The 21,377-nt window shown below is 42.8% G+C and overlaps 4 protein-coding genes across 8 annotated transcripts; 2 read left to right on the top strand and 2 right to left on the bottom strand.

Moving 5' to 3' along the window:
• Window positions 1–321: 321 nt before the first annotated feature.
• On the bottom strand, window positions 322–6,412 carry mis18a (MIS18 kinetochore protein A). The gene is made up of 5 exons (XM_086179504.1): window positions 6,133–6,412; window positions 5,622–5,688; window positions 4,780–4,902; window positions 3,718–3,820; window positions 322–1,160 (listed from the first exon to the last, which is right to left on the bottom strand). Exons 1-5 carry the CDS (start codon window positions 6,341–6,343, stop codon window positions 1,080–1,082), a joined length of 585 nt encoding a protein of 194 aa, XP_086035630.1. The 5' UTR covers window positions 6,344–6,412; the 3' UTR covers window positions 322–1,079.
• Window positions 6,413–7,285: 873 nt separating this feature from the next.
• Window positions 7,286–11,661, top strand: haus1 (HAUS augmin-like complex, subunit 1). Its single transcript, XM_086226453.1, has 9 exons — window positions 7,286–7,547; window positions 7,638–7,812; window positions 8,203–8,338; window positions 8,428–8,562; window positions 8,666–8,789; window positions 9,517–9,582; window positions 9,670–9,741; window positions 10,059–10,106; window positions 10,187–11,661. Exons 1-9 carry the CDS (start codon window positions 7,527–7,529, stop codon window positions 10,229–10,231), a joined length of 822 nt encoding a protein of 273 aa, XP_086082579.1. The 5' UTR covers window positions 7,286–7,526; the 3' UTR covers window positions 10,232–11,661.
• A 358-nt stretch (window positions 11,662–12,019) lies between these two features.
• On the top strand, window positions 12,020–18,850 carry eva1c (eva-1 homolog C (C. elegans)). Of its 4 annotated transcripts, none has more exons than XM_086179498.1 (8): window positions 12,020–12,750; window positions 13,247–13,440; window positions 13,630–13,750; window positions 13,937–14,089; window positions 15,499–15,642; window positions 16,193–16,270; window positions 16,635–16,739; window positions 16,814–18,850. In XM_086179498.1, exons 1-8 carry the CDS (start codon window positions 12,651–12,653, stop codon window positions 17,173–17,175), a joined length of 1,257 nt encoding a protein of 418 aa, XP_086035624.1. In that variant the 5' UTR covers window positions 12,020–12,650; the 3' UTR covers window positions 17,176–18,850. The 4 variants fall into 4 exon arrangements, with proteins under 4 accessions (XP_086035624.1, XP_086035625.1, XP_086035626.1 ...); XM_086179497.1 differs by having other exon boundaries at window positions 12,021–12,750; window positions 13,627–13,750; window positions 16,814–18,849; XM_086179499.1 differs by lacking the exon at window positions 15,499–15,642 and having other exon boundaries at window positions 13,627–13,750.
• A 24-nt stretch (window positions 18,851–18,874) lies between these two features.
• Window positions 18,875–21,276, bottom strand: cfap298 (cilia and flagella associated protein 298). Of its 2 annotated transcripts, XM_086179503.1 has the most exons (8): window positions 21,126–21,276; window positions 20,731–20,908; window positions 20,221–20,388; window positions 20,076–20,143; window positions 19,835–19,993; window positions 19,572–19,703; window positions 19,379–19,474; window positions 18,875–19,278 (listed from the first exon to the last, which is right to left on the bottom strand). In XM_086179503.1, exons 2-8 carry the CDS (start codon window positions 20,867–20,869, stop codon window positions 19,168–19,170), a joined length of 873 nt encoding a protein of 290 aa, XP_086035629.1. In that variant the 5' UTR covers window positions 20,870–20,908; window positions 21,126–21,276; the 3' UTR covers window positions 18,875–19,167. The 2 variants fall into 2 exon arrangements, with proteins under 2 accessions (XP_086035629.1, XP_086035627.1); XM_086179501.1 differs by lacking the exon at window positions 21,126–21,276 and having other exon boundaries at window positions 20,731–21,117.
• Between the last annotated feature and the right edge of the window lie 101 nt (window positions 21,277–21,377).

Here is a 21,377-nt window from a genome sequence, read left to right as displayed (position 1 = left end):
CGTGCTGGTTGGCCGTTTCTAACTGTTGTTGTTCTGTGAGGCTGATGAAACCTTGTGGGTGAGGGAGGGCAAGCGGTACAGCATGCAGCCGCTTTCTCGCCTTGATAGAAAGTGTTGCTAGGCACATTAGGGGCCAGTTGGTAAACAAACAGGCTTAACTAAATATATAATCAACCTCAAAGACCTTAAACTTGCTGTTTAACTCCTAAATCCTTCAGATACTTCTAATTACAGACAAAGCAGGATGAGCCGCTGATCCCCAACAACCTCACCAGACAAAGACACAGAAACATTTAAAAAGATTAGCCTGATAGTTGGAGGTCTTGTGTATCGTAATCCTTTATGCAAAAATGACAAACTACACAACAGTAACACACATAGAACACAATAGAAAAAATGAGCACAAAGACAACTTAATAATCTACAGTAATGGACTCCTATAAAAACAACAAATCACGGTGTTTGAATTAAGGGGGAAAACTTCAACCATTTTCTTCAACAACATAATTATGTGAGCGTGTGTGCGCTTGGTGAAAACAATGTGCCAAATCAGAAATCAAATTTTTATTCAGTCATGGCCACACCTTGTCAGTTCAAACACACGTAACAATTTTGTTGGCAGCAACACCGAACGATTAAGAAAGAAAACAAAGAAACAAACAGGTTTGTGTGCGTGTGTCCTCGCATGGCCGGATCAATAAAGCATTGTGCTGACAGTGCAGGCTGTGTGAAAGCCTGCCAATCCAAACATTCTGCTCATAGGGTTTGTTTACTAGGCAGCGAAAAGATGGTGCCAGTAGTTAAGGGAGCCGAGCTGCCAACGTGATTGATTACAAGCGCAGGCAGCCTTTGTTTGGCCACCGGTAATCAGGACAAGGCAGAGAGGAAGCAGAGTGTGTGCGCATGTGTGGACATTTGTGCATAAGGTAAGGGTAGGGCAGGATGCCTAAGCGAGGGAACGTGGTTAGGATGAAAATTAGAGGAAGAGACATTAATGGAGAATATCAGGGCGAGGAGACGCCTGTATTAAACCCTCATCTTCACCCCCCCCTACACACACCAGTTGATGTCCATCACTGTCATGCATCATCACTTCCCTCCTGAAGGCCACTCTCGAGCTCCTCCATCCTCTGAGCCATGGACACGACCAGCAGTTTCATCTGAGAGGGAGGGGACATTTTAGAAGGTGCATGATCAAGAATGTGAGGAATAGAGAGAGAGAGAGAGGAAGAGAGAGGGTGAGTGTATTTAGGAGGTAGAACAGGGGAGAAACAAAAGGAGAAAACAGACAGGTGGCAAATTAAGGGTACAGCAGGACATAGTGGGGAGGGATGAGGGGAGGAGTAAAGATAATTGGGGAAAGGGGGACAGCGAAGGAGAGCGATGGAACCCAGAGGGGTGGTGGTCAGGGGTAGATGGGTATGGGGGGGGTGTAAGAGGGGTGGGGGAGAGACAGGTCAGTGAGTGTAAAGGACAGAAAACCCAAACAAATGTCTACAAGTCAGACAGACAGACAGAATACATTAACGGCGGTGGTGGGGTGACGAGCACCTTCATCACACACCAGAGTAAAGATGAACACAAAGTGACACACACACACACACACAAGGAGGAATGGACATTTTATTTACCTGTAAGCCAAGAAAACTACCGAATTTTAACATCTTATTCCAGAAATATAAATGTTCAATCTTTTTTACAATTAGCAATTATCATTATTAGTAAAGCCCGAACCAGTAATGCAGTAATGGTGGAATTTGTTTTTCATGATAAATCATTTAGATCACGCCTGAAATCCAAAATGGAGGCTGATATCAAGTCTCACGTAAGGAAATATTCAGTTCATCATCTTGTCTTTACAGCTCAACACAACAGGACATTCTAAACTGAAACAGCTTGACAAGAACTTTGTCAAAGTTAAAATGGCTCCCTATTTGTTTAATATATTGAAAAAAGCAGTTATTTGCTTTACATGAAGAGTTTGCACAACTTTTGAAGAGTAAAATTCAAGCAATTTAAAAGCACTTTCATGGTATCTGAAAGTTAAAGCTTTTATCATCCGGTTTAAATTGCCACCATAAATGCAATGAACAGATTTCCTTTACTCCTGCAGCAGCAATTAATGTGCAGAATCAGTTTTTTTGTTTTTGATTTTCCCAGCTGTTCCTATCAATCTGAGTGTACATACTAAATGAACTTTCAAGTATTCCTCTGAACTTTTGAAATACTTGATTTTTAAAGAAAAACATTATTATTTAATAACCAACACGTTTAAGTCAGATTTAAAAGTTAAAGTTTGTTGCACCACCCTGGATGGTCACAGCAGCAGGAACATTTCAAGCAAAAATGAGGCTTCAAAACGTGGTCCAACTCAACAAATGATCGGAATTCAGGTGGAGCCTGAAAAATCTGGCTATTATGTCCAAACAAATGATGCTATAAAACCAATTCATATTAATGCAATCAGTGTGCAGCCACAGTCGTATTAATCTGTGGCCTACTCAGAGTCAATAAAGCAGGATGTTACTGGAGCGGCAGCCTACATATTAACCAGAGAGAATAAGGGGTAATCTGTTGATTTGATTATACAGCGCCCTCGTGCACCTCTTTGTTTGAGCGACACGCGGTAGCACCATTAGACACACAAGCTTCATTGTATAACATTATGGGTGACAAAAGTGGAGCAAAGGAGAAGAAAAAGACACATGGAAAGTTACAGACCAATAAGAGGTGTTGTAATTTCCCAGAAGAGCATCTGATGCCTTGATAAACATGCCAAACGCTCTTTTCTGCTTCTCTTACAACCAGTACAACCAGTTTCAAATATACCATTACAAATAACATCTTGCAGCCCAATGAAGCAACTGTTGCAGTAGGAAATTCAAAACACACGCATATCCCTCTATCAAAACCCCTTTGTGAGCAAAACATGTTTTTCCCTCCAACAAAGATTCCTCAACATGCCCCCATAACATCTATTGTCCCTGGTAGTGTATGGGAGGGTGGGAGCATACCCCTGCGCACTGTCGCCACCTAGTGGTCAAACTCTGCTAATGAGTGTTTTTAAACAAAGGGTGATTAGGACTCATCACACTCTCTTCATTTTCATCACATCCTAATGGGACCCTTTAAAAAACAGAGGAAGTTTAAATCAATACAATATTGTCAACAAAAAAGATTCAACTCTACACTGAATACAAAATAATTCCTATTCTTTATACTTCTTTATTCAGATCCAACCTCAACCGGACAATAAATCTGATTGTAGTGGATGACGGGTGGGGTGGGGTGGGGGGGTGATGAGGTCATGTCTGATATAAGAGTCTGTCCGTCACAGCGGCGAAGGCTTCCCAGAAGCAAGCTGATGTCATCAACTTGTGAACAACCTGAGCATTGATAATCAATGAGAGTCGTCCTGAAACATGAGAGCGCTGTCAGCAAGTCCACTGACCCCTGCCAGATCCAGCAACTGGATGGAGTCATATCATAGTTTCACCTCAATATCAGGACTAGTCTTTACTTGTGTGTGTGTGTGTGCGCGCGTGTGCGTGTGTGAGCGCGTGTGCGTGTGTGAGTGGAGAAACAGAGTGGGGCAAACCATGAACTGAATTAAATCAGCCATTCTGTACGGAATGACTAAAGTGGATTAAACAGTATATCTAACAGCAAGACGACAGCAAAAGAAGCAGACAAAGAGGAGCGAGAGCGGCAATTTACCTCTGTCAGCTGTTGTTCAACAGTGCCTCTGTACTCCAGTGTCACCGGTTGCTCTTTGGGGCCCTCTGCTGCCAACATCTGGCTGGCAGAGCCGAGCTCATAGCTGGGAAACATTTACAGCACGAGGTGAGTGTGGAAAGGGCATTACCTCACGGCGACTCAAAACTCAAGTGTTAGTTCTTGGCCAATCGTGTGTAAAAAAAAAAAAAAAAAAAAAAGATATATATATATACTTTAAAATGACATATCTTGGTGTCACAGAGATGTCCTGACCACACATCACATTCTACACACTAAAGTAGAAAACAAAATCGCCATGATCACTTTAACGTGTTTTTCAAAGAAAAAGGTGTAAAACAATCAACTTTCCCTCTAATGCTGCATCTAATGCTATCAGTCGAGATAATTTACAATTAGATATTTTTCAAAACTTGTGCAGCCCTAATTCAGTACAAGATCCATAATTTGAAACAAACAAACAAACAAACAAAACACATCCATCTTTTTCAGTGCATTGAAAATCCCAGTTTCCCATTCAAACACACACAATATCTTATTTTCTCGTCATTTGAGACCCAGTTTTAACTTCACAGCTCTTTTGATTGTGTGTGTGTGTGTGTGTGTGTTACAAAAACACAACCAGCATTAAATCGACTCATCATATCATTGATCTTCTCTTATAGTTTCTCTTACTTATTTAATATCTTTCATGTGCTTCGACTTGACTGTTGAACACATTCGATCAGAGCTGAACCTTAACGGCCAGATATTGACCTTCCCTTCTTTGCTGGATTTGTGGGCTTCAACAAATGCTTGGGGAAGTAGTAAAACAATACTTTTTCATATGCACAATGTTTACAGGTGGTTTTTTTCAGCATGAATATAATGTGCATGTCATATTAACTTGTTTTAAAACAGATATATTAACATCAGTAAATATTGTAAAAAAAATAAATAAATCAGACATCAGGAACAGAACAGAGACTCAGGCCTGGACACCTCACGTCAGACGAATACAAACAGAAGCAACACTCTTATTCATGATCCCTGGCTTGAACATACCTGTCGATGTCTGCTACGTTGAAACAGAATGTGAGTCTCTTGTGGTCGAGGCTCTTTGGGGTGGAGGAGTAGACCATACCGAGCACCGAGCGGCAACCTCGACACACAAGATCCACAACGAGGCTGGGAGGAAAATGACGGTTCATGAGTAACCATGCCTAAAATATCGGCCAGCTGTCTGTAGAGCATTCTGGAATAACACGTATGAACATGAACACATCTATCCGTCTGATACCCCTAAACCTATTTGATTAAGGTGATGGAAGACTGGAGAAGGTTCATGGAGGTTTAAATGTAAGGAGATAGAGTTTTAAGTTTATACCCTGAAGGTTTACATCTGAGCGTAGATGTAACTTCTCAATTCGAGCCCAGTTCCGGCCCATCACAGATGTTGCCATACATGTTGTCCAATCTGAAATTCTTTTTTAATTAACAGAATTCAGAAAAAGACAGCTGTTATAATTCATCAATATCAAATTCCGAGTGTTCTTTATTTCAATGCATTCCAGTCATTCTAAACAACGAAGTTTATCCATTTAAATTATGAAATATCCTGCCCCATTTACATGTCTTTGCCATGTGTTTGATAATCCCAATTGAAGGATAATTTATAACTAATAATAATAATAATAATAATATATCATCAGCTACGGGAATGTCCTAAAAAAAAATCTATCTTTTCAATGTGCCCTTCCTTGACTAGCTACATTATTAATACTCCCCAATGAAAGTTATTAGCATTATTATATTTATTACTACAATAGGTCAGCAAGTATATATATATATATTGTATACTATCATATATACTATGTATACTATCATTAGTACTGGGTCCTTCCTACCAGAGAGCTCTTTTGCCGGCTTCATGCAGGCGAGTCTCCTCTCCCACTATGACGTTGTCAGTGACTCCTAAAGGTCCAAACAGCAAGGATTTCATAAACACTAACAGTAGTAATCATTACAAAGCCCATTTCAAACATGATATTTAACACAAAAGTGCTAGACAAAAAAAAAAAAAGTAATCCATGAAGAAAAGAAAAATTCAAAATACAACCTCAATAATCAAAGTATTTACAGTAAAATTCAGTTCGAATCTTAAGCAAAGAGTAGGTTAAACAACCAGGGCTTAAAAACAAATTTCAGGTGAAAGAAGGGATTAAAATATAAGTAGAAATATGGAAATATATATCATGGATTATTTAAGGAGGAAGTTCAAATTCACACACTGGGGTATTTAGGGAGGAAGTTCAAATACACTGTGTCAGGAATTTCTTGGCGGTTAGTTACTTTTAGAGATGATTGACTGACAGAAATAAAGCAAATTATTGAACTCTCCAATCAAGGTGGACTCACGTTTCAACTGGATCTGGTTCTGACTATCCTCGCTTCCACCCCAAGACAGTGAATCCCCGACAGGCAGCTTGCACTTCCCGCAGATGAAGACCACCGGCCCGTCGTCGTCGTCCTGCACTTGGCTAAACAACTTCTCCTCGACAGTGCTGGAGTCAAAAGTGCTGTTCACACTTTTCTGACAGTGTTTTGAAGACTTTTGTCTCCCCGCCATTTTTGTTTTCCTTCGAGTCAGCTTCCCTTAATCGCACTATTTCGAACCTACGCGGGTGACAGAGAGGCTAACTATACGATGCAAGAGAGTTCCCGTGCGTACTTCCGCTTTCGTCGCTAATAAGAATTAGCTTTTCATGTGCTTTCTAACTTAATTAATACAAATAAATACCGCTTAAAATAACAATGAATTACATTGTTGCCTTAGTTCAATATTATAAATACATACCTATATTCAAAAATTGCGTATTTGTGAGATACTGGCATTTAACCAATAAAAAAAACAATAAACCAATAATATGACTTTCATATTTTTTCATATTTCAAGCCAATTCAGTCTTTTTATGTATATTTGTAATCTTATCGGTTGCACGCTTCATGTTTCCAATGACAATGATTATAGAAAATAAGAATGGACTTAGACGTTATGCCCTCTATCAATAATTAAAATGATCAAATCAATATGTATATTAAAAGCAAGTCTGTTTTGAATTTGAGCTTGACCTTACAGAGGCGGACTGACTTTCAGTATTGTTGACGGTATGGTTGTCCACTATCTTGTCTTTCTTTCTGCCATTCCATCTTTTTCTTCCGTCCATTGAGGCGGGCTGGAGCCTAACCCTACATTTTATCATTGTCAAACTAACCTGTTATGAGAGCACCGATACCGTTGAGGATCTAGTTGTTCTTCTTTTATGCTTCTGTAACATATCTAAATCAGTCTCTCTTGAGTTTTTTGTTCCAAGGTATTAGTTCCTCGTACATATATATCAGACCTTCTGATTCTTGACCAGTGAACAAGTTCCTCGCCAGCCTTCACAGTAATTGAACGTGAACTATCTTGATATGAGTTTCATCTTTGTGAACTTACAGGAAACGTGAACAAGATACATTTTAATACAATTTTATTAATTCTCTTCCAAGTTCATTTATTTAATCAATAACATTTTTGTATTTTGATTTTAATATGTATGATAATCGTAGTTTACGCGATATCGCAATTACAGGTTTGTGTTGTAACCCGGAAGTTATTCCCATGATTTGTCGGCGCGAAACTACAAGGAGTGTGAGAACTGTTTACGTTTCTTTTTAAGGGCTTTGAGGACCACCTGAAGTTTTGAGAAGCCTGTTATTTTGGGGGTGTTTTGGGTCTCCTTCTTTTCTTTCTTTTTTTTTAAATCGACATGTGTGAAAAGATCAAGAAGGTAAAGAATGGTGGAGTAAACCTGTCCGAGTCGGAGCTGGAAGTTTGTTGTCTGTTTATATCAGCCACTTTCATTTCCGTTCCTCCTCAGGTGAACAGCTGGCTCAGCACCGTGCTCGGAGATCACCCGGTGCCCCAGTTTGAGGTCAACACTCGGACAGTGGACTTGCTGTACCAGCTGGCACAGGCCAGTGAAGCCCGGTGCAGTGACACAGTGCTCCTGGTCGAAGACCTCAAGCAGAAAACCTCCGAGTATCGGGCGGAGGGTGAGTAGATGAGCGGCTGCAGACATGAGGTCATCATTATTTGAATCTATACATAGATTTTTCTTTCTTACGAAAGGGGCTTCCTTATGTAGTAAAAGTCTGTTTTCTCTTTCAATTAAACACCAGCCTGGGTAAAAGCAGCAGGTTACTTGTACTTCCTGTCCAGTTAGACTTCTGTTGATCTTCAGCCCTGTTCCCTGGTAGATGTTAACATGATTGTAATGTTATCAAGACCAGGAATAACGGATAAAATGATGAAGACAGGGTTTGTATAGTAAATTTAATTACTTCTGTGTGTTTTACAACTATGCAGCTGATCGGTAGATGAATCCACTGTCCAGAAAAAAAAGAGTTCAGATTGCAGAACACAACAGTGTGTCCTCCTTCTAGGTTCTCACCTCCAGGACGTTCTTCTCCAAGGCGTCGGCCTGTCCAGTGCCAGCTTGTCCAAGCCTGCTGGTGACTACGTGTCTGCGCTAGTGGATAACGCCATGGTGCTGGGAGTCAGAGACACATCGCTGGGCAGGTACACAACATCGGCAGGGTATTCGCTGTTACCATCTATCTCTGATGAAAGACCTAGCACTATAAACAACACACATTTATCCTGTGTAGCTTCGTGCCGGCACTGAACAACCTCACCAACGACATCCTGGAAGCAGAGAAGTCAAACAGAAGACTTGAGAGGGAACTGCGGGCCCTCAGGAAGAGGCTGGGTGCTACTCTGGTGCTGCGGGGCAACTTACAAGAGTACGTTGACACGCCGCTGTGGACGGAGTTAGCTCATAAAAAACATTGCTCAGCTATGTGCTACACAAAACTGTCCTCCGTCTGTCCTCTTGATGATCTGCAGAGACGTCAAAAAGACAGTTCACACTCAGGCTGTGGAGAGCGCGAAGGCAGAGGAGCGGCTGCTCAATATGGATTTTGTGACTGCGAAGGCTAAAGAGCTCAGCAACAGAAGGGAGAGAGCAGAGGTATGAAGTGATTTAACGCCGACACAGCACCGCTGCACGGTGCAGATCTTGAGGTCAAAACGCTCTGATCGTGTTCAGTTTCTACCCAAACTGAAACTTAATGGTGGACCGCGGGCCAACAGTTAACACACACTTTGTTGTTAAAAGGCAGAATTGCTCTGATATCCCAAGTTCTCTTCATTAATTATTATTAAACTTTCACATATTTGAATGACAACACGACACTGTGTGTCTCAGTGAAAAGAATTTTTTTTTTTTTTTGTAAGGTGCTTCCATTTCATTGGCAGTCATTTTTAATGCTAAAATAATTTGGGGTCCTTCATATTTAAGGAGCTTTGTTTTGTTTTACCTGAAAAGAAAAACATTCATGATGGAGGAACGTTCCTACATGCGTGTGCTGAGGCATGTGACTGACGCGTTGGTGCCTTTACGACGCAGATTTAGCCCTTCGTAGCTGAACATGGAATAAATGCCACCTAAAAATGTGCCCAAGGGTCAGACTGTGCCATCTGAGGAAACAAACAAAACAAAACAAAAAACCTGGCACGCTGCAACTGTAGTTGTGTGGTTTAGGCTGTATTCTGACCCAGCTATGATGTGTCATGTTACTGCTTCTACGACTGTTCAGAGCACACGGAGGAGAGGTTCAACAGTTAACGCCCTCCGTATCACTGTCAGGCAGTGTCAGATATTCCAACTATCAAAGCTTCTATTATCAATCCTTCAGGCTCAGCTTGTATCCAGGAACATGGACAAGTCCATCACCCACCAGGCTCTCGTGCAGCTGTCTGAGGTAACGCACCACACAGTCAAGCATCATCAGGGGAAGACCACCCCCCCCCCCCAAAGTATGTCATCTGGGTTTCTCGCTTCTCTTCAGGAGGTCATGACACTGAAACAAGAAATAATTCCTCTGAAAAAGAAACTGGAGCCTTACATGGACCTGAGCCCGGTATTTTTATTTATTTTTTTTCTAATCAGTTTGTAGAATTCTGTCAGCCAGCCTACAAAATGCTGCAGACATGATGTATTTTCTTGTGGTCCAAAACAGAAGTTGGCACCACCAGGGGTCACCTTGAACTAAAGATAATGGGATTACATGCTGGATTATTGCTGTACATAAATTCTGTTGCTTGACAAACCACTGAAAAGAAAAAGCTGATCCTAAAGCATTTAAATGAACATAACGATGTCACCAGAAGTCGGTGACAGTCGTTTCAGACGTCTGTAAAACAACTTTTCTGTATTTTTTTTCCCTTCTCTGAACAGAGTCCGTCTCTGGCTCAAGTGAAAATAGAGGAAGCGAAGCGAGAGCTGGTGAGTGTGTGACGACTGTGTGACCGCTTGATTCAGCGTGACGTGGCCGCTCACGTCGTTTACTCTGCCCTCAATTACAGGCTGCACTGGATTCCCAAATTGAGATGAGCGTCGATTTCAAGTGAAGACGTGCGACATGTTGGAGTTGTAAATGTTGTCACCTAAAAACAATAAAGCGTTTCTTCGGATGTCTCGGCGATTCCTCCGAACGACCAATGACTGACTAAAGTCACAACTAAATCACTAAATTAGCGCAGTTTAGCACCAGATTCAGATTTCATTTACGGTGAAGGAAGCTGCATTTTCCGCTGTTGGTGTGCAGGAGCATGCTTACAGGTCACATTTGATGTTCTTTTCAAGTGATGTCAAGATATTTGATACTAATGCAACACTGATTATTCTAAGTGGACAAAGAATTAATTTAATACATGATCAATTATTGCCATTGTTGAATAGAAAATAACTTGCAAGCCTAAAAACCGATCCTCCCTTTCAGTGCGCTTGGAGAGTAAATATAAGTGATGTATAGAAATGTCCAGTTGTTTTTATGTAAATTAACACATCATGACCCCCAGTTTCACACGTCCATGTTTGAGTACACCATGTTCCAGAACAACACCATGATATCATAACGTTTAGTCCTCATGGGTCCACCATCAAAAGCACAGGATGTCCCGTATTACCCATAATGCTCCTCCGTTTTGATGATTAATGATTCCACGCTCCACATCCCAACCCGATGGCGGCACTGTGACATCATCATGAGGGTTGTTTTCCTCAGATATTATGTAACTGAAGGTGTTGTACCGATGGTATTCTGTTATTGGTTTTCTTCAAGTGTTTCCGAGCTGTCCTCTGAATTGTATGTCACAACTTTCCTCTACCCATCTTCAAAACATAAATCTATTCATGTAATGATTGTGTTTTGTTTTTTTTCCCTGTTTGGACTTAAACAGCTGTATCTCGTCTGAAATGCAGGAAAGTTAAGAGTTTGACAACAAAATTCCACAGGCTTTAGAGGGATAACATGACATGAGAGGGGTTTTGGAGCCACTCCCTGAAAGTACAGGGAATGGGACAAACCAGGAGGCCTGTTGTCCAGTTTGTATTCCTCCCCCTGCCAGTCGTTGTCGTCCCCCGCGGAGCTCCTGCGGAGACGTCAACATCTCTGTCAGTCAGACTGATGCGGGTCTCACACGTTAGATAGACTGGTTACCATGGAGGGGCTCATGGATGTGGGCCGGGGAACAAGTTACCCAGTAGGCCCCCTTCTTCATTCAACAGCACCGTGGTTAGAACATGAACAGTTTATGAAAAGAGAGAGAATGTTCTGGAACAAAGGAAATCACTGACTTTTCACAAGAGTTGGAGTCAACACGGCAGCAGTATCTCAACTTACTTGTTTTAAAGTTACGGGATGAAATGCCTTTTTAACCCTTTTGTGAATCTTTGGTTATCTTACTTCAAAATCAAATCATATTTTCTTTTCATACTGGAAAAACACGAACTCGATCAATCCATTTTCAGTGTATATTTGAGTGTGTGGACAGTTTCTCATCAGATCTCAAATCATTAAACTGTAACTGGTAAACAATGTCAAGTTTTGTTGTCAGCTCTATTGTTAAATTTCAGCAACTCAAGAGTATGGCAATATGTGTCTCATTCTGTTGCAATGTATTGCCAATATCCAGCAGTGTTACTAGGTCAGCCAGTGGAGGAACTATATATGTAATGATGTACAGATGGTGGGGCGTAACGGCATCTGAACAGGCCTTTCTCTCAGAGGCCATTTTGTATTGCACTGCACAGGATGAACACAGGTTAAATTAATCACATTAATTAGGGACGGTTCCACTGATGTAGCCAGGGTCATGCTACTGCTCATGCTAGCTCACTGGAATAGGACGGGACGGTTAAGAGCTCAGTCAGGGACACCTGTGTCATGAAAATGTTGGGAATGAAAATGGAATAAATAATAGAAAATATTCAGGTTAAAAAAATCAGAATTCTTTAAGCAATGTAATGAAGAGTGTTGGGGGGATTAAGGAGCGGAAATGAAGCAGTTTGCCGGCGCTCTAATCTGAAAAGTAAACATGTGCCTCACGGGGGGAGAAAACCACAGGAGCCGCCAGTGCGTCATACCAGAGAGTGCGTCGCCCCTCTTCCCTTTAAAATAGTTCCATGTGCCCCGCCCACTCTATAATTCCCACTCAGCTGTTACTGTAACTCGCTCCTGTTTCCCCACATGCACTCATTCACAAACCTGTGGAGTTGTCGGACAGGAGGAGGAGGGTCGTGTAGGGAGCACCACCACCACCACCCCCTCCACCTCCACCTCCCCGCGGCGGACTGAGCAGCTCGTCTGTCAGTGTTGAACAACTTGTTGCGCAGCTGCTATTTCTGACCTCCTGCCTGCTCCATCGCTGCAGCTTCACCGGAGGATGGTTCAGACTTCCTCGCTGAAGTATCCGGACTGAGACATCTTCCCTGTGAGGTCTTGCTGGTCCGCCCTGAGTTTCTCTACTATGATCTCAGAGACAGGGGATGCGAGTCATGAGCCACGGAGCGGACTGGGGCCACAGCTTCGTCTACCTGACTCTGCTGCTGTGGACCAGACGCATGAGTGGACTGGCCGACTTCTCAAGTAAGATGATGACGAGGGTGTGTGTGTGTGTGTGTGTGTGTGTGTGTGTGTGTGTGTGTGTTGTGAAAGAAATGCCTCCTGAGGATCCATCAGAACACACGTGTCTCTTAATATTCAGCATAGAACTGTGTTACATAGAAGTGTAATAGAGTAATAGTAGGGCGAGTTTCATGATGATACAACACAATACGTTTTGTTTTTAATGGGTGCTTCAGCTGTCTTTTTATGGTTCTGGATTGAAGCTGTAATTGTTGTTTTGAGGTCAAGACATAAAAAAAAAAAAAAAAACGCTTGATTTTTTTCTGATGTCCTTTACCAAATCTCAAAGTGGTCAAAACTGGTTAATTTTGAACCAAATATATGTGTAGAAAAAGATATCAATCATCAGGTTCAGTCCCAGTTTTCAGATGATTGCAGCTACGGTTTTTCTGCTACGTCCCTGAAAATTCAACCCTCCATCACTGCCACCTTCAATCATGATGCCTATTTTTAATAGACTACCTGTCCAGGATCATCACCAGCCATTCTGCGTACGCGTGTGACGGGCAGCCTCTACGCCTCCACTGCCCGCGTCACTCCACCATCTCCATCCAGTCGGCCTTCTATGGGAGCAGCAAGGCGCAGCTGTGCAGAGGGGACCCTCCCATCCCAGACCACAACCACAGCTGCTCAGCTTTTACTGCTCTACAGGTGGGTTTTAACTGTGGTGGGATAGGTCAGTCCCGCCGGGGCCGGTTAGGTGGAAGTGCTCCGCTTTAACCACAGTGTTTCCCACAATTCAGTTTGTATGTTTCCTACTTTTCCCTCAGTGAGTGCACGCTGCTTTGTGCATTCTGCTCTCCACAAATGAGTGATATCAAATTGTTTGTTGTGTAGAAGCTGCTGTCAGAGTGTCAGAACTACAGAGACTGCCAGCTGCCTGTCACCCACCTGCTGTTCGGTCAGGACCCCTGTCCCGGCACAGCCAAATACCTCCATGTGGACTACAAGTGTAAACCAAGTAAGTTCAGCTAATCACATGTCACGTGTTCTTACCTGTAGCATGTTCTCCTCCCAGTCTGTGTCTGCCTGGTGTATGGAAGAGACGCACAGCTAAACACCCCCCCCCCCACCCTAATCCACTATCATCATCCCCTCAACCCTTTCATCCTTGCTCCCCCCACCACCACCACCCTACCTCACTCAGCTGAACACAAAAGGCATGTGGCATGTGAGGGAGAGACCATGGTGCTACGCTGTAAGCCCCCCAGGGTGCTGAACATCTATGCAGCTGTCTACGGGAGAAGCCTGGGCCACACTGACACCTGCCCCTCACACCTGACCAGACCACCCCCGTTTGGTGAGTCGGGATTAATATCTGGCAGCAACTAAAACAAAATGAGTATTGTAGTATCAGTTTAACACACAGCGAGAAAGAGGAAATCCCAGCATCAGAAAACTATTGTCAGAAATAAAGAAATAAAAAAAGACAAAAACTGTCTGAAAGGAAGCACTGGGGTTGCTTTCCTCTTTGGGTTTTATTTTATTTCAGGGAATTGATTAAGGGAACATTAATGATGATGTTTGTCTGTCTGTTAGCGGTGTTGTACAAAACGTATGAAGAAGGCTTTGACCTAACTAGGTTGAGGGGTTAGCATGGGCCAAGTACGTGGAAGCACCCGCTAAATTTGGATGCAAATCCATTTTCGTAGCGTAACATTGCTTTTTTTTTTATACTGACATTGACTGAATTTACCTCATTGGGGCAGTACACTCTCTCTGTATGTCATAGTTTGTTAGCGGAACAGATTTTGAAGGAATTTGGTTGGTTTAGTTGGCAAGGGCGTGATTCATTCTGACCCTAGCGCTTATTGTACCACTTTATTCCTCAAGATGCAACAGAGAGGCAGTGCAGATCGAAAGCAGCAGCTGTACTCTGGGGCTGTCCCCCGAGTGTTTCACCTGGCCTTATTCTAGGTGCGTCATTGCCATGTCATCAAAGTACCAGAGGGCTGCACTTGCACTGTTTGGGTCGTTATGGTAACCAACTATCATGCCGGAAGCTTTTTACCAATCAAGTTTGTGGGAAAGTGTAGTCACGATACAGCGTTTGAGATTCAGAATATATGAAAGAAACAGGTGATATAAAAGGCTCTCAACATTTGCCATGATGGAGCTGCGTGTGTGTGCGTGTGTGCGTGTGCGTGTGTGTTACAGAGGGAGTAAAGGGGAGGCAGTCATGTGGACGCAGGACAGGGCTTCTTGTCTTCTTGTAGGATTCCTGGGAATTATGATTGTATACGGCATGAGTAGATAAAGTATATATGTTTTCCATCCCATAGCAGAAAGAAAGAGGCCAGATGTTACCAATTTTTATACCAAACTTAGCATACATACAGAGATTTATAAACACATATAAACCTGCTAAAAATCAGTTAAAAAGTGCCCTGTCATTCAATCTTAAATATCATTTGCATAGCTGCCCTGTACTTTTACCAACATTTAATGGCTTTCACATCTGCACGTGCAGCAGTGGAAATACAGCCTGTTTTTCCATAATCTTGCTGGCAGACAAGACGGCACAGAACACACAAGTTTATTGGCAAAGTTATTCATAACGATCGATGCATTAAAATTAAAATATCAGACAGATATTAAAAATTGTGATTAAAAAAAGGTTAAACTCCTGAATAACGAATGTGCGTTTTGGCTTTTGCAAAACGTGAATTATGAAGTGGCTCTCCTGTTGTCTCTTTGCTGCTGCCGCAGAGTGTCTGAATCACGAGGCAGTACATTTGGTGTCCAAGTCCTGCTACAGCAAACAGAGGTGCGTTGTTGCCGTCAGCAACCAAACCTTCAGGGACCCCTGCTTTCCAGGAACCAGGAAGTACCTCAGCGTGGTCTATTCTTGTGGTAGGAGCCTTTCTGCTTCCTCATGCAAAAGATACAATTACAAGCCTGGTGATGAATCAGAGAGAAATCTCATCATAGGAGAGCAAGCCTCTGTGATATCATGGTTAGTTTAGGTCACATTATGTGGCTGCCCTTGCCTGATTCATTATGTGCCAGTTCCTTTTGGGCACATTTGTAGTTTTCTCCCATGAATTCCTATCTGCCATCAGCATTTCTTATCATATCAACTACACAGTGGCAGCGAATAATAGACCGTGAGGTCAGATTCAGCGAGTTGAGGCTGATATCCTGATAAACTTCCTGTGAGTGGCACAAATGGCAGTGAGGTCATCCAGCAACATTGTTCATGGATCGTAATTTGAATTTCAGTTCTGGTGCTTCTGTGGGTTTATGCTCGCCTGAAACAGTGTTTGGTCGCATTTTGAACGTTATCAACACTAGACAAAGGTTTGCAGAGGTTTGGATGTAGGAAGAGGCGAGATGATAAAATAATCAAGTGTGAGTCAGTAAACGGCAACACAGGCCATCTACTCTCTCTTTCTTGCACTAGTACCAGAGACTTTACTGAGGGAAGCAGACCCCAGCATTCTCACCTCCACCTCCTCTCCTACTTTGGGCACAGAAAAAGGTAACAGCAGCAGAAGCTCCATTTGTTCAGCTTTTTAATTCTCTTCTATCACGTATTAAGTTGATGTTATGGCAAAAACATGCTGCAGAGGTGTCTGGAGTTAGCATTCTAACCAGCTAACTGTGATCCATCAACGACAATGCAAAGTTATACCTCATGAGGTGATACTGAGTCATCGTTGCATCCAGTCTGCCCTCAGTCCAACGTTACAGGAGCAGGGACTGATACAATAAATCAAGTTCAACATGCTCCAACAACTTGAATACAGTTTTTTGGTATAGAATGTGGTTAGATTTTATAGCCTCAGTGGTTTGGAGTATGGTCGAATTCGCACATAGTGCCTTTAACCCTTCATGTGTCTCAGCCCCTCCTACAGAGCTGGAGGAATTTTTTCCCAAAGGGTCAAGAAAGCCTGAAAACTCAGGCGCTGTGATGAGTAACTCTCTCCTGACCTACGCCTTCATTAAAGGTAACATTACTATTTACGTATGCAGCTACGACATTAACACACACTCTAATCTCCCTCCATCATTTCCCATACAGAACATCCTGAAATGGCAGCCCTGCTGTTTACCGCCAGCGTGTGTGTTGGTCTTGTGATCACGCTGCTTGCTGTGTCAGTCCGAGTGTCCTGCAGAGGGCTCGGAGACCAGAGACTCAGTCCCAAGTCCAACAGCGGCCAGGAGGAAGAAGATGAAGATGATGATGATGATGATGGTGATGATGATGCAGAGGGCACGGAGAGCTCTTTGATCTCCACCACAGAGAGGAAGGCGATCAACGACTGGGAGGAAGTGACATATGTGAGCGAGGCGGCGGAACGGGCCGAAAGGATCGAGCGCAGAGAGATGATCATACAGGAGATCTGGATGAATGCGTATCTGAACGGCAGCTCGTGTTCATGATCCAGGGACCCTTGGACGCCCCCTGGATGTTTCCAGTTGCTTCCAACCTGGAAACCTTTTTAAACTGGAATTTTTTTCAATTTTGGCAGGAGCACTCAGTTTATGAAGAATGTATTGATTGGATGAAACTGCAGTACTTGGAGTACTGGCCATTCAAAGGACCGACAGGTTTTGTTTTTCTGATCACAGTGGTTGCATGTTAATTTTTTTTAAAAAAGAGGCAAAATTTTAAATTCGTTGATTGTATTTTGTATTTATTCACCACCAGATGAAGCTACGATTTCAGGTTGAAACATAGTGTAAAACTAAATTCCGCCTCTTTCGTTAAGAATATCGGTTTATGGATTCATCAGGGGTTCTCAGAGCAGTTGTAGTAGAGATGCCAAAAACTAAAGACAGTCACTACATCTACATGGACGGCAATATCCAGATATTAATCTGATTACCCTCCAAATACTCCAATGTTACTAAAATACTCCAAGATGCTGCCATGCAATTTCTCATGCCCTTAACCTGAAGGTCATAGTGGGGGGAAGCATCTGCTCGAAGCACAGTGTCCTACATTTCTAGCAAGAAAACACTTAAGATTTACAGAATGCAACAGCACAAATGGTTTCAGGTTAAATCCTCCTTGTAGAACGATGGTGTGTAATTACACATAGAAAGTTGGAGAAGCTCTTGTTTACACCTTAATCCAAATGTCGTCATGTTTAGATAAAAGTTGACGGTTGTTTTATTGCCATCCATGTAAATGTAAGGGATCTCCTCCTTGCTCCTACTAAAGGACCACGCCAACTTTTTAGGAAATTTAGTTATTTGCCGTCCTCCTCAGAGCCAGACAAGATAGATATCCTTCTTTCTTTTCCGAGTGCCTTAGGTAGCTGAGACTAACCAACTGCTGATTAGCATAGCACAATGAATGAAAGCGGACGGATAAGTTAGCATACCTCCATCTGGAGAAGATTGCAAATAAGCTTATTTCCCCAAAAACAGGTTTTGTTCCTTGAAGTCTAAAATGAAATGAAGCCCTTTTTTAAAATCAGGAACAACTGTGAATTCTTGTGTTATGTTTCTTTAAAAAAAAAAAGAAGAAGAAGAAAAGCAACAAGTATTCAGTTAACAGTGATTGGATTCATTTTGAACCCTGGAGTGTTTTCCCTGTGGTAGAACTACAATTGAGGCAGCTGCTCATTCCAGACATCCCGGGCATGTATTCCACTGTCACCTGCCAAACTGACCACTGTCTCTTTAAGAAAACCATCTGAAATGAATGCACCAACAGTTTAATTATCCTTTTAATTCCTCATATAACTAGCAGGATGTTTTGGAGCACTGTGTTCAGAACCACACCACACCTCTCTGAATCACCGTGTCCGCTGACCGTAGTCTCACAACAGTTCAGCTCTAGAACTTCCCATCTATGTGGGAACTTCCTGCATCAAAAGCAGCACCGATATTATGATGTGTGTGTCATTGACGGGGAGACAAAGAGAGGAAAGGTGTAGCATCCTTGAACTGACATGGCCAACCATGGAACGTTTGTTACACTTTATTACTGAAAAAAATGTATAAACATCTTGTGTACTTCATGCAAACTGGCCTTATTCACTTTTTCACACATAAAAAGGAGATTTAGTTTCATTGTAACTGTCCAGGATGATAACCAGGTGCGCAGGGATCAGAGTCCAGGTCAAATAAATCAGGTTTATGCATGTTCTCTTCATTTCAGGTTTGTTGAAAATGAGCGCAGGACATAAGAATCATGCTGCATTCGGAAGTCCGAATTTCAACCCAGAGATTTCCACCCTCTAGCATTGATGTGTTCATGCAAGGGTCATTTTAGAGGAAGAGCAAAAACTCCAGATGAATGGTAATGATGAGAAAAGAGACTTGTTCAAACCTAGGGACCAAAACAGATGTATTATAAAGAAAAACAGAGCCAATATCTGCTGATACGGATAAAGACTATCAGCAGGAAATGCCTTTCAGTGTTCATCTTGGTCCCCATTTGATGTTGGTGAGGCCTTGAAACTGTTTTTTAAGAGCTTGTCTGTCAGCCCACTCAGAGTCCAGGTAGCTGTCATCATCTGCCGCCTCCAGTTTCTGAAATTATTACCAGGATAAATGTTAGAAGGGTTATTTAATTGAGAACAGGGATGTGGTTTGTAAATATATGTGCATATTTAAGGGTGTTTGGCAGAACCTTGAGCTCCTCCTGCCTTCTGTAGTGATGCAGCATCATCTGCTTCTGCTGCTCGTCAGTGACCAGAGGCTCTCTCGCTGGTGCCCCCTGCCCTTTCTGAAGTGAACCGCAACAAATGTTATCCTCAAAAGCAACGTTTCAGTCGTAAACCACAAAAATGCGCCATTTCAAATCAGCCGAAGCAGTTTAGCACCTTCTGGATTTTGACCACAAGCTTGGTCTTCTCATTTTTGCCGATGTAATCCTGCAGCTTTTTGCCTCTCTGCATCTCTTTGGCTGCCCACCAGAGCTGACACTCGTCCTCAGGGATCACCTGCAGAGATGCCTGAGGGGATGAAGGGAGTGTGTCGACGCAGGAGAACGACAAGAGAGGCAGAGAGGGAAATGAAGGACGAAGGAAATGGTGGATCGAAACAAACTTGTGCACCTTCATCATCTGAGCTTCAGGTTGTTCACCTGTGTTCCTGAAAGGTCTTCACGGTTCTCAAACTCCATCCTGATAGGGTCGTGAGGCGGCAGCCCCATGGGGTACACAATCATGGCTGCACCCCTGAGCTGATCCAGGCCTTCTTTGACCATCTCTTTGGTGACGCACACATTCGCTTGAACTTGTTTCTGAAAGATAAAGAGAAAATCTGTAAGGACCTAAAGTTTTGGCCCCTGGTAGATAATATTTCACGTTACATCTCGTGCTCACTTTGGAGATGAGCGCTTTTGCCTCCTCCACTGTTCTCATCAACACTTCCTTCATTTTATCATTTGGAGCTGGAGGAAGAAACAAATGAGATGACGGATAAAACTATCGGACGGTCTTAAACCTTATAAGCAGCCCGGAGTCTCACCTTGTCCATTCCTCCTCCCAATCTCATCCTTCCTTGACACGGGGCCTCCGCTGGGCACACACTTCTCTCCCCATTCATCTTTCAGCTTCAGCTCCTCAATCTGCTCCTCAGTCAGGCCCTGCATGTCACAGGGCAGTGTGACTCCATGGTCTGCCAGTTCTTTCATCTCTGATCAAAACACATCTGTGTCAGTACACAGTAGCAGGGAAAAGCTGGGTCCTCTGAATCACAGAGTTAGCAAACAGTAAAACATCAGCCGTGTTAAACGGTGAGCCAGAGCAATTATCTGGAAAAACGTCTAGGTCGTTTGTTTTTCAAACACTTTTCCTGGCGTGTAAGTAGCTATTTTTAGGCTCCATAACTTTTTGAGGTGTTTATGTCTGTATTAATCTTACTTCTTTCCCTCGGATACAAAGTGTCAACATAAATAACTTGTGTTGTGGCTGTAAAATGCATTATCTCAGCATCCCTGTAAGTGTGTGCTGGGACCACCGATGGTTTCAGCTTCACCTGCACATATTCGGTCCACTTTGAGTCTCCCGTTGTAAATGGCCGTGATCTGCTGAACCACCGTGTCCAGAGAGGCGTCCACGGTGGTGTTGAACAGAAACTGACTCTCGTCTCCGCGTTTCACGTGCAGCTGCACCATCTCGCCAGGTAAAGGTGTGTCTTTCCACCACTGTATCTCCTGAAACAGACGTTTAACGATGGCTGTTGATGAACTGTGTCTGTGTGGACAAATGTCCCGAGTCTCTGTGGCTCAACTGTGTAACCATAGCAACGAGATTCTTCGAGAGCATAGGCTAGCTACCTTAGCTACGTAAGTTAGCAAGGGTTTTGGGTTATTTTTGTTGTTGTTGTTACAACCCGGTAAACTCTTGACAGATGGTAACGTTACCACATACCGGCGTAGTTCAAATACGAGCCAAAAATATGGCTGGCACCGTAAATCCTTGTCTCACGTTTCTTACAACCGGTGATATAAATTTAGCTACATAATATTCGCATAGTACTCCACGCTTGTAGATACTTTTTCTTCTTGGGTCGTTACACGGCAGTTCACATGAATCCAAATGACTCTACTGCCCTCCAACGGTGAATATTGAGAATGACTTCATATGTATCATGGCTCGATCTGACAGTGGGTTGAATTTATT

Source organism: Aulostomus chinensis, chromosome 15, assembly GCF_037954235.1.
Source record: "Aulostomus chinensis isolate RoL2024-O1b breed Wild chromosome 15, RoL_Achi_v1.0, whole genome shotgun sequence".
In the NCBI taxonomy this organism is placed as follows: domain Eukaryota; kingdom Metazoa; phylum Chordata; class Actinopteri; order Syngnathiformes; family Aulostomidae; genus Aulostomus; species Aulostomus chinensis.
Note: the sequence above shows the minus strand (reverse complement) of the source record. Positions and strands in the feature narration are given on the sequence as shown.

What these genes read in the sequence shown, in the direction of transcription:
- mis18a (XM_086179504.1), bottom strand. Translation starts at nt 6,343, where the DNA reads ATGGCGGGGAGACAAAAGTCTTCAAAACACTGTCAGAAAAGTGTGAAC. An exon ending in GAACCAGATCCAGTTGAAAC is followed by an intron (nt 5,689 to 6,132) that starts GTGAGTCCACCT and finishes TTGGACCTTTAG; the next exon opens with GAGTCACTGACAACGTCATA. An exon ending in TTGAACAACAGCTGACAGAG is followed by an intron (nt 1,161 to 3,717) that starts GTAAATTGCCGC and finishes CCTCCCTCTCAG; the next exon opens with ATGAAACTGCTGGTCGTGTC.
- haus1 (XM_086226453.1), top strand. Translation starts at nt 7,527, where the DNA reads ATGTGTGAAAAGATCAAGAAG. An exon ending in AGAGACACATCGCTGGGCAG is followed by an intron (nt 8,339 to 8,427) that starts GTACACAACATC and finishes TATCCTGTGTAG; the next exon opens with CTTCGTGCCGGCACTGAACA. An exon ending in ACAGAAGGGAGAGAGCAGAG is followed by an intron (nt 8,790 to 9,516) that starts GTATGAAGTGAT and finishes TCAATCCTTCAG; the next exon opens with GCTCAGCTTGTATCCAGGAA.
- eva1c (XM_086179497.1), top strand. Translation starts at nt 12,651, where the DNA reads ATGCGAGTCATGAGCCACGGAGCGGACTGGGGCCACAGCTTCGTCTAC. An exon ending in CAGCTTTTACTGCTCTACAG is followed by an intron (nt 13,441 to 13,626) that starts GTGGGTTTTAAC and finishes TTTGTTGTGTAG; the next exon opens with AAGCTGCTGTCAGAGTGTCA. An exon ending in CAGCGTGGTCTATTCTTGTG is followed by an intron (nt 15,643 to 16,192) that starts GTAGGAGCCTTT and finishes TTCTTGCACTAG; the next exon opens with TACCAGAGACTTTACTGAGG.
- cfap298 (XM_086179503.1), bottom strand. Translation starts at nt 20,869, where the DNA reads ATGGTGCAGCTGCACGTGAAACGCGGAGACGAGAGTCAGTTTCTGTTC. An exon ending in TGGGAGGAGGAATGGACAAG is followed by an intron (nt 20,144 to 20,220) that starts GTGAGACTCCGG and finishes TTCTTCCTCCAG; the next exon opens with CTCCAAATGATAAAATGAAG. An exon ending in AAGACCTTTCAGGAACACAG is followed by an intron (nt 19,704 to 19,834) that starts GTGAACAACCTG and finishes TCATCCCCTCAG; the next exon opens with GCATCTCTGCAGGTGATCCC.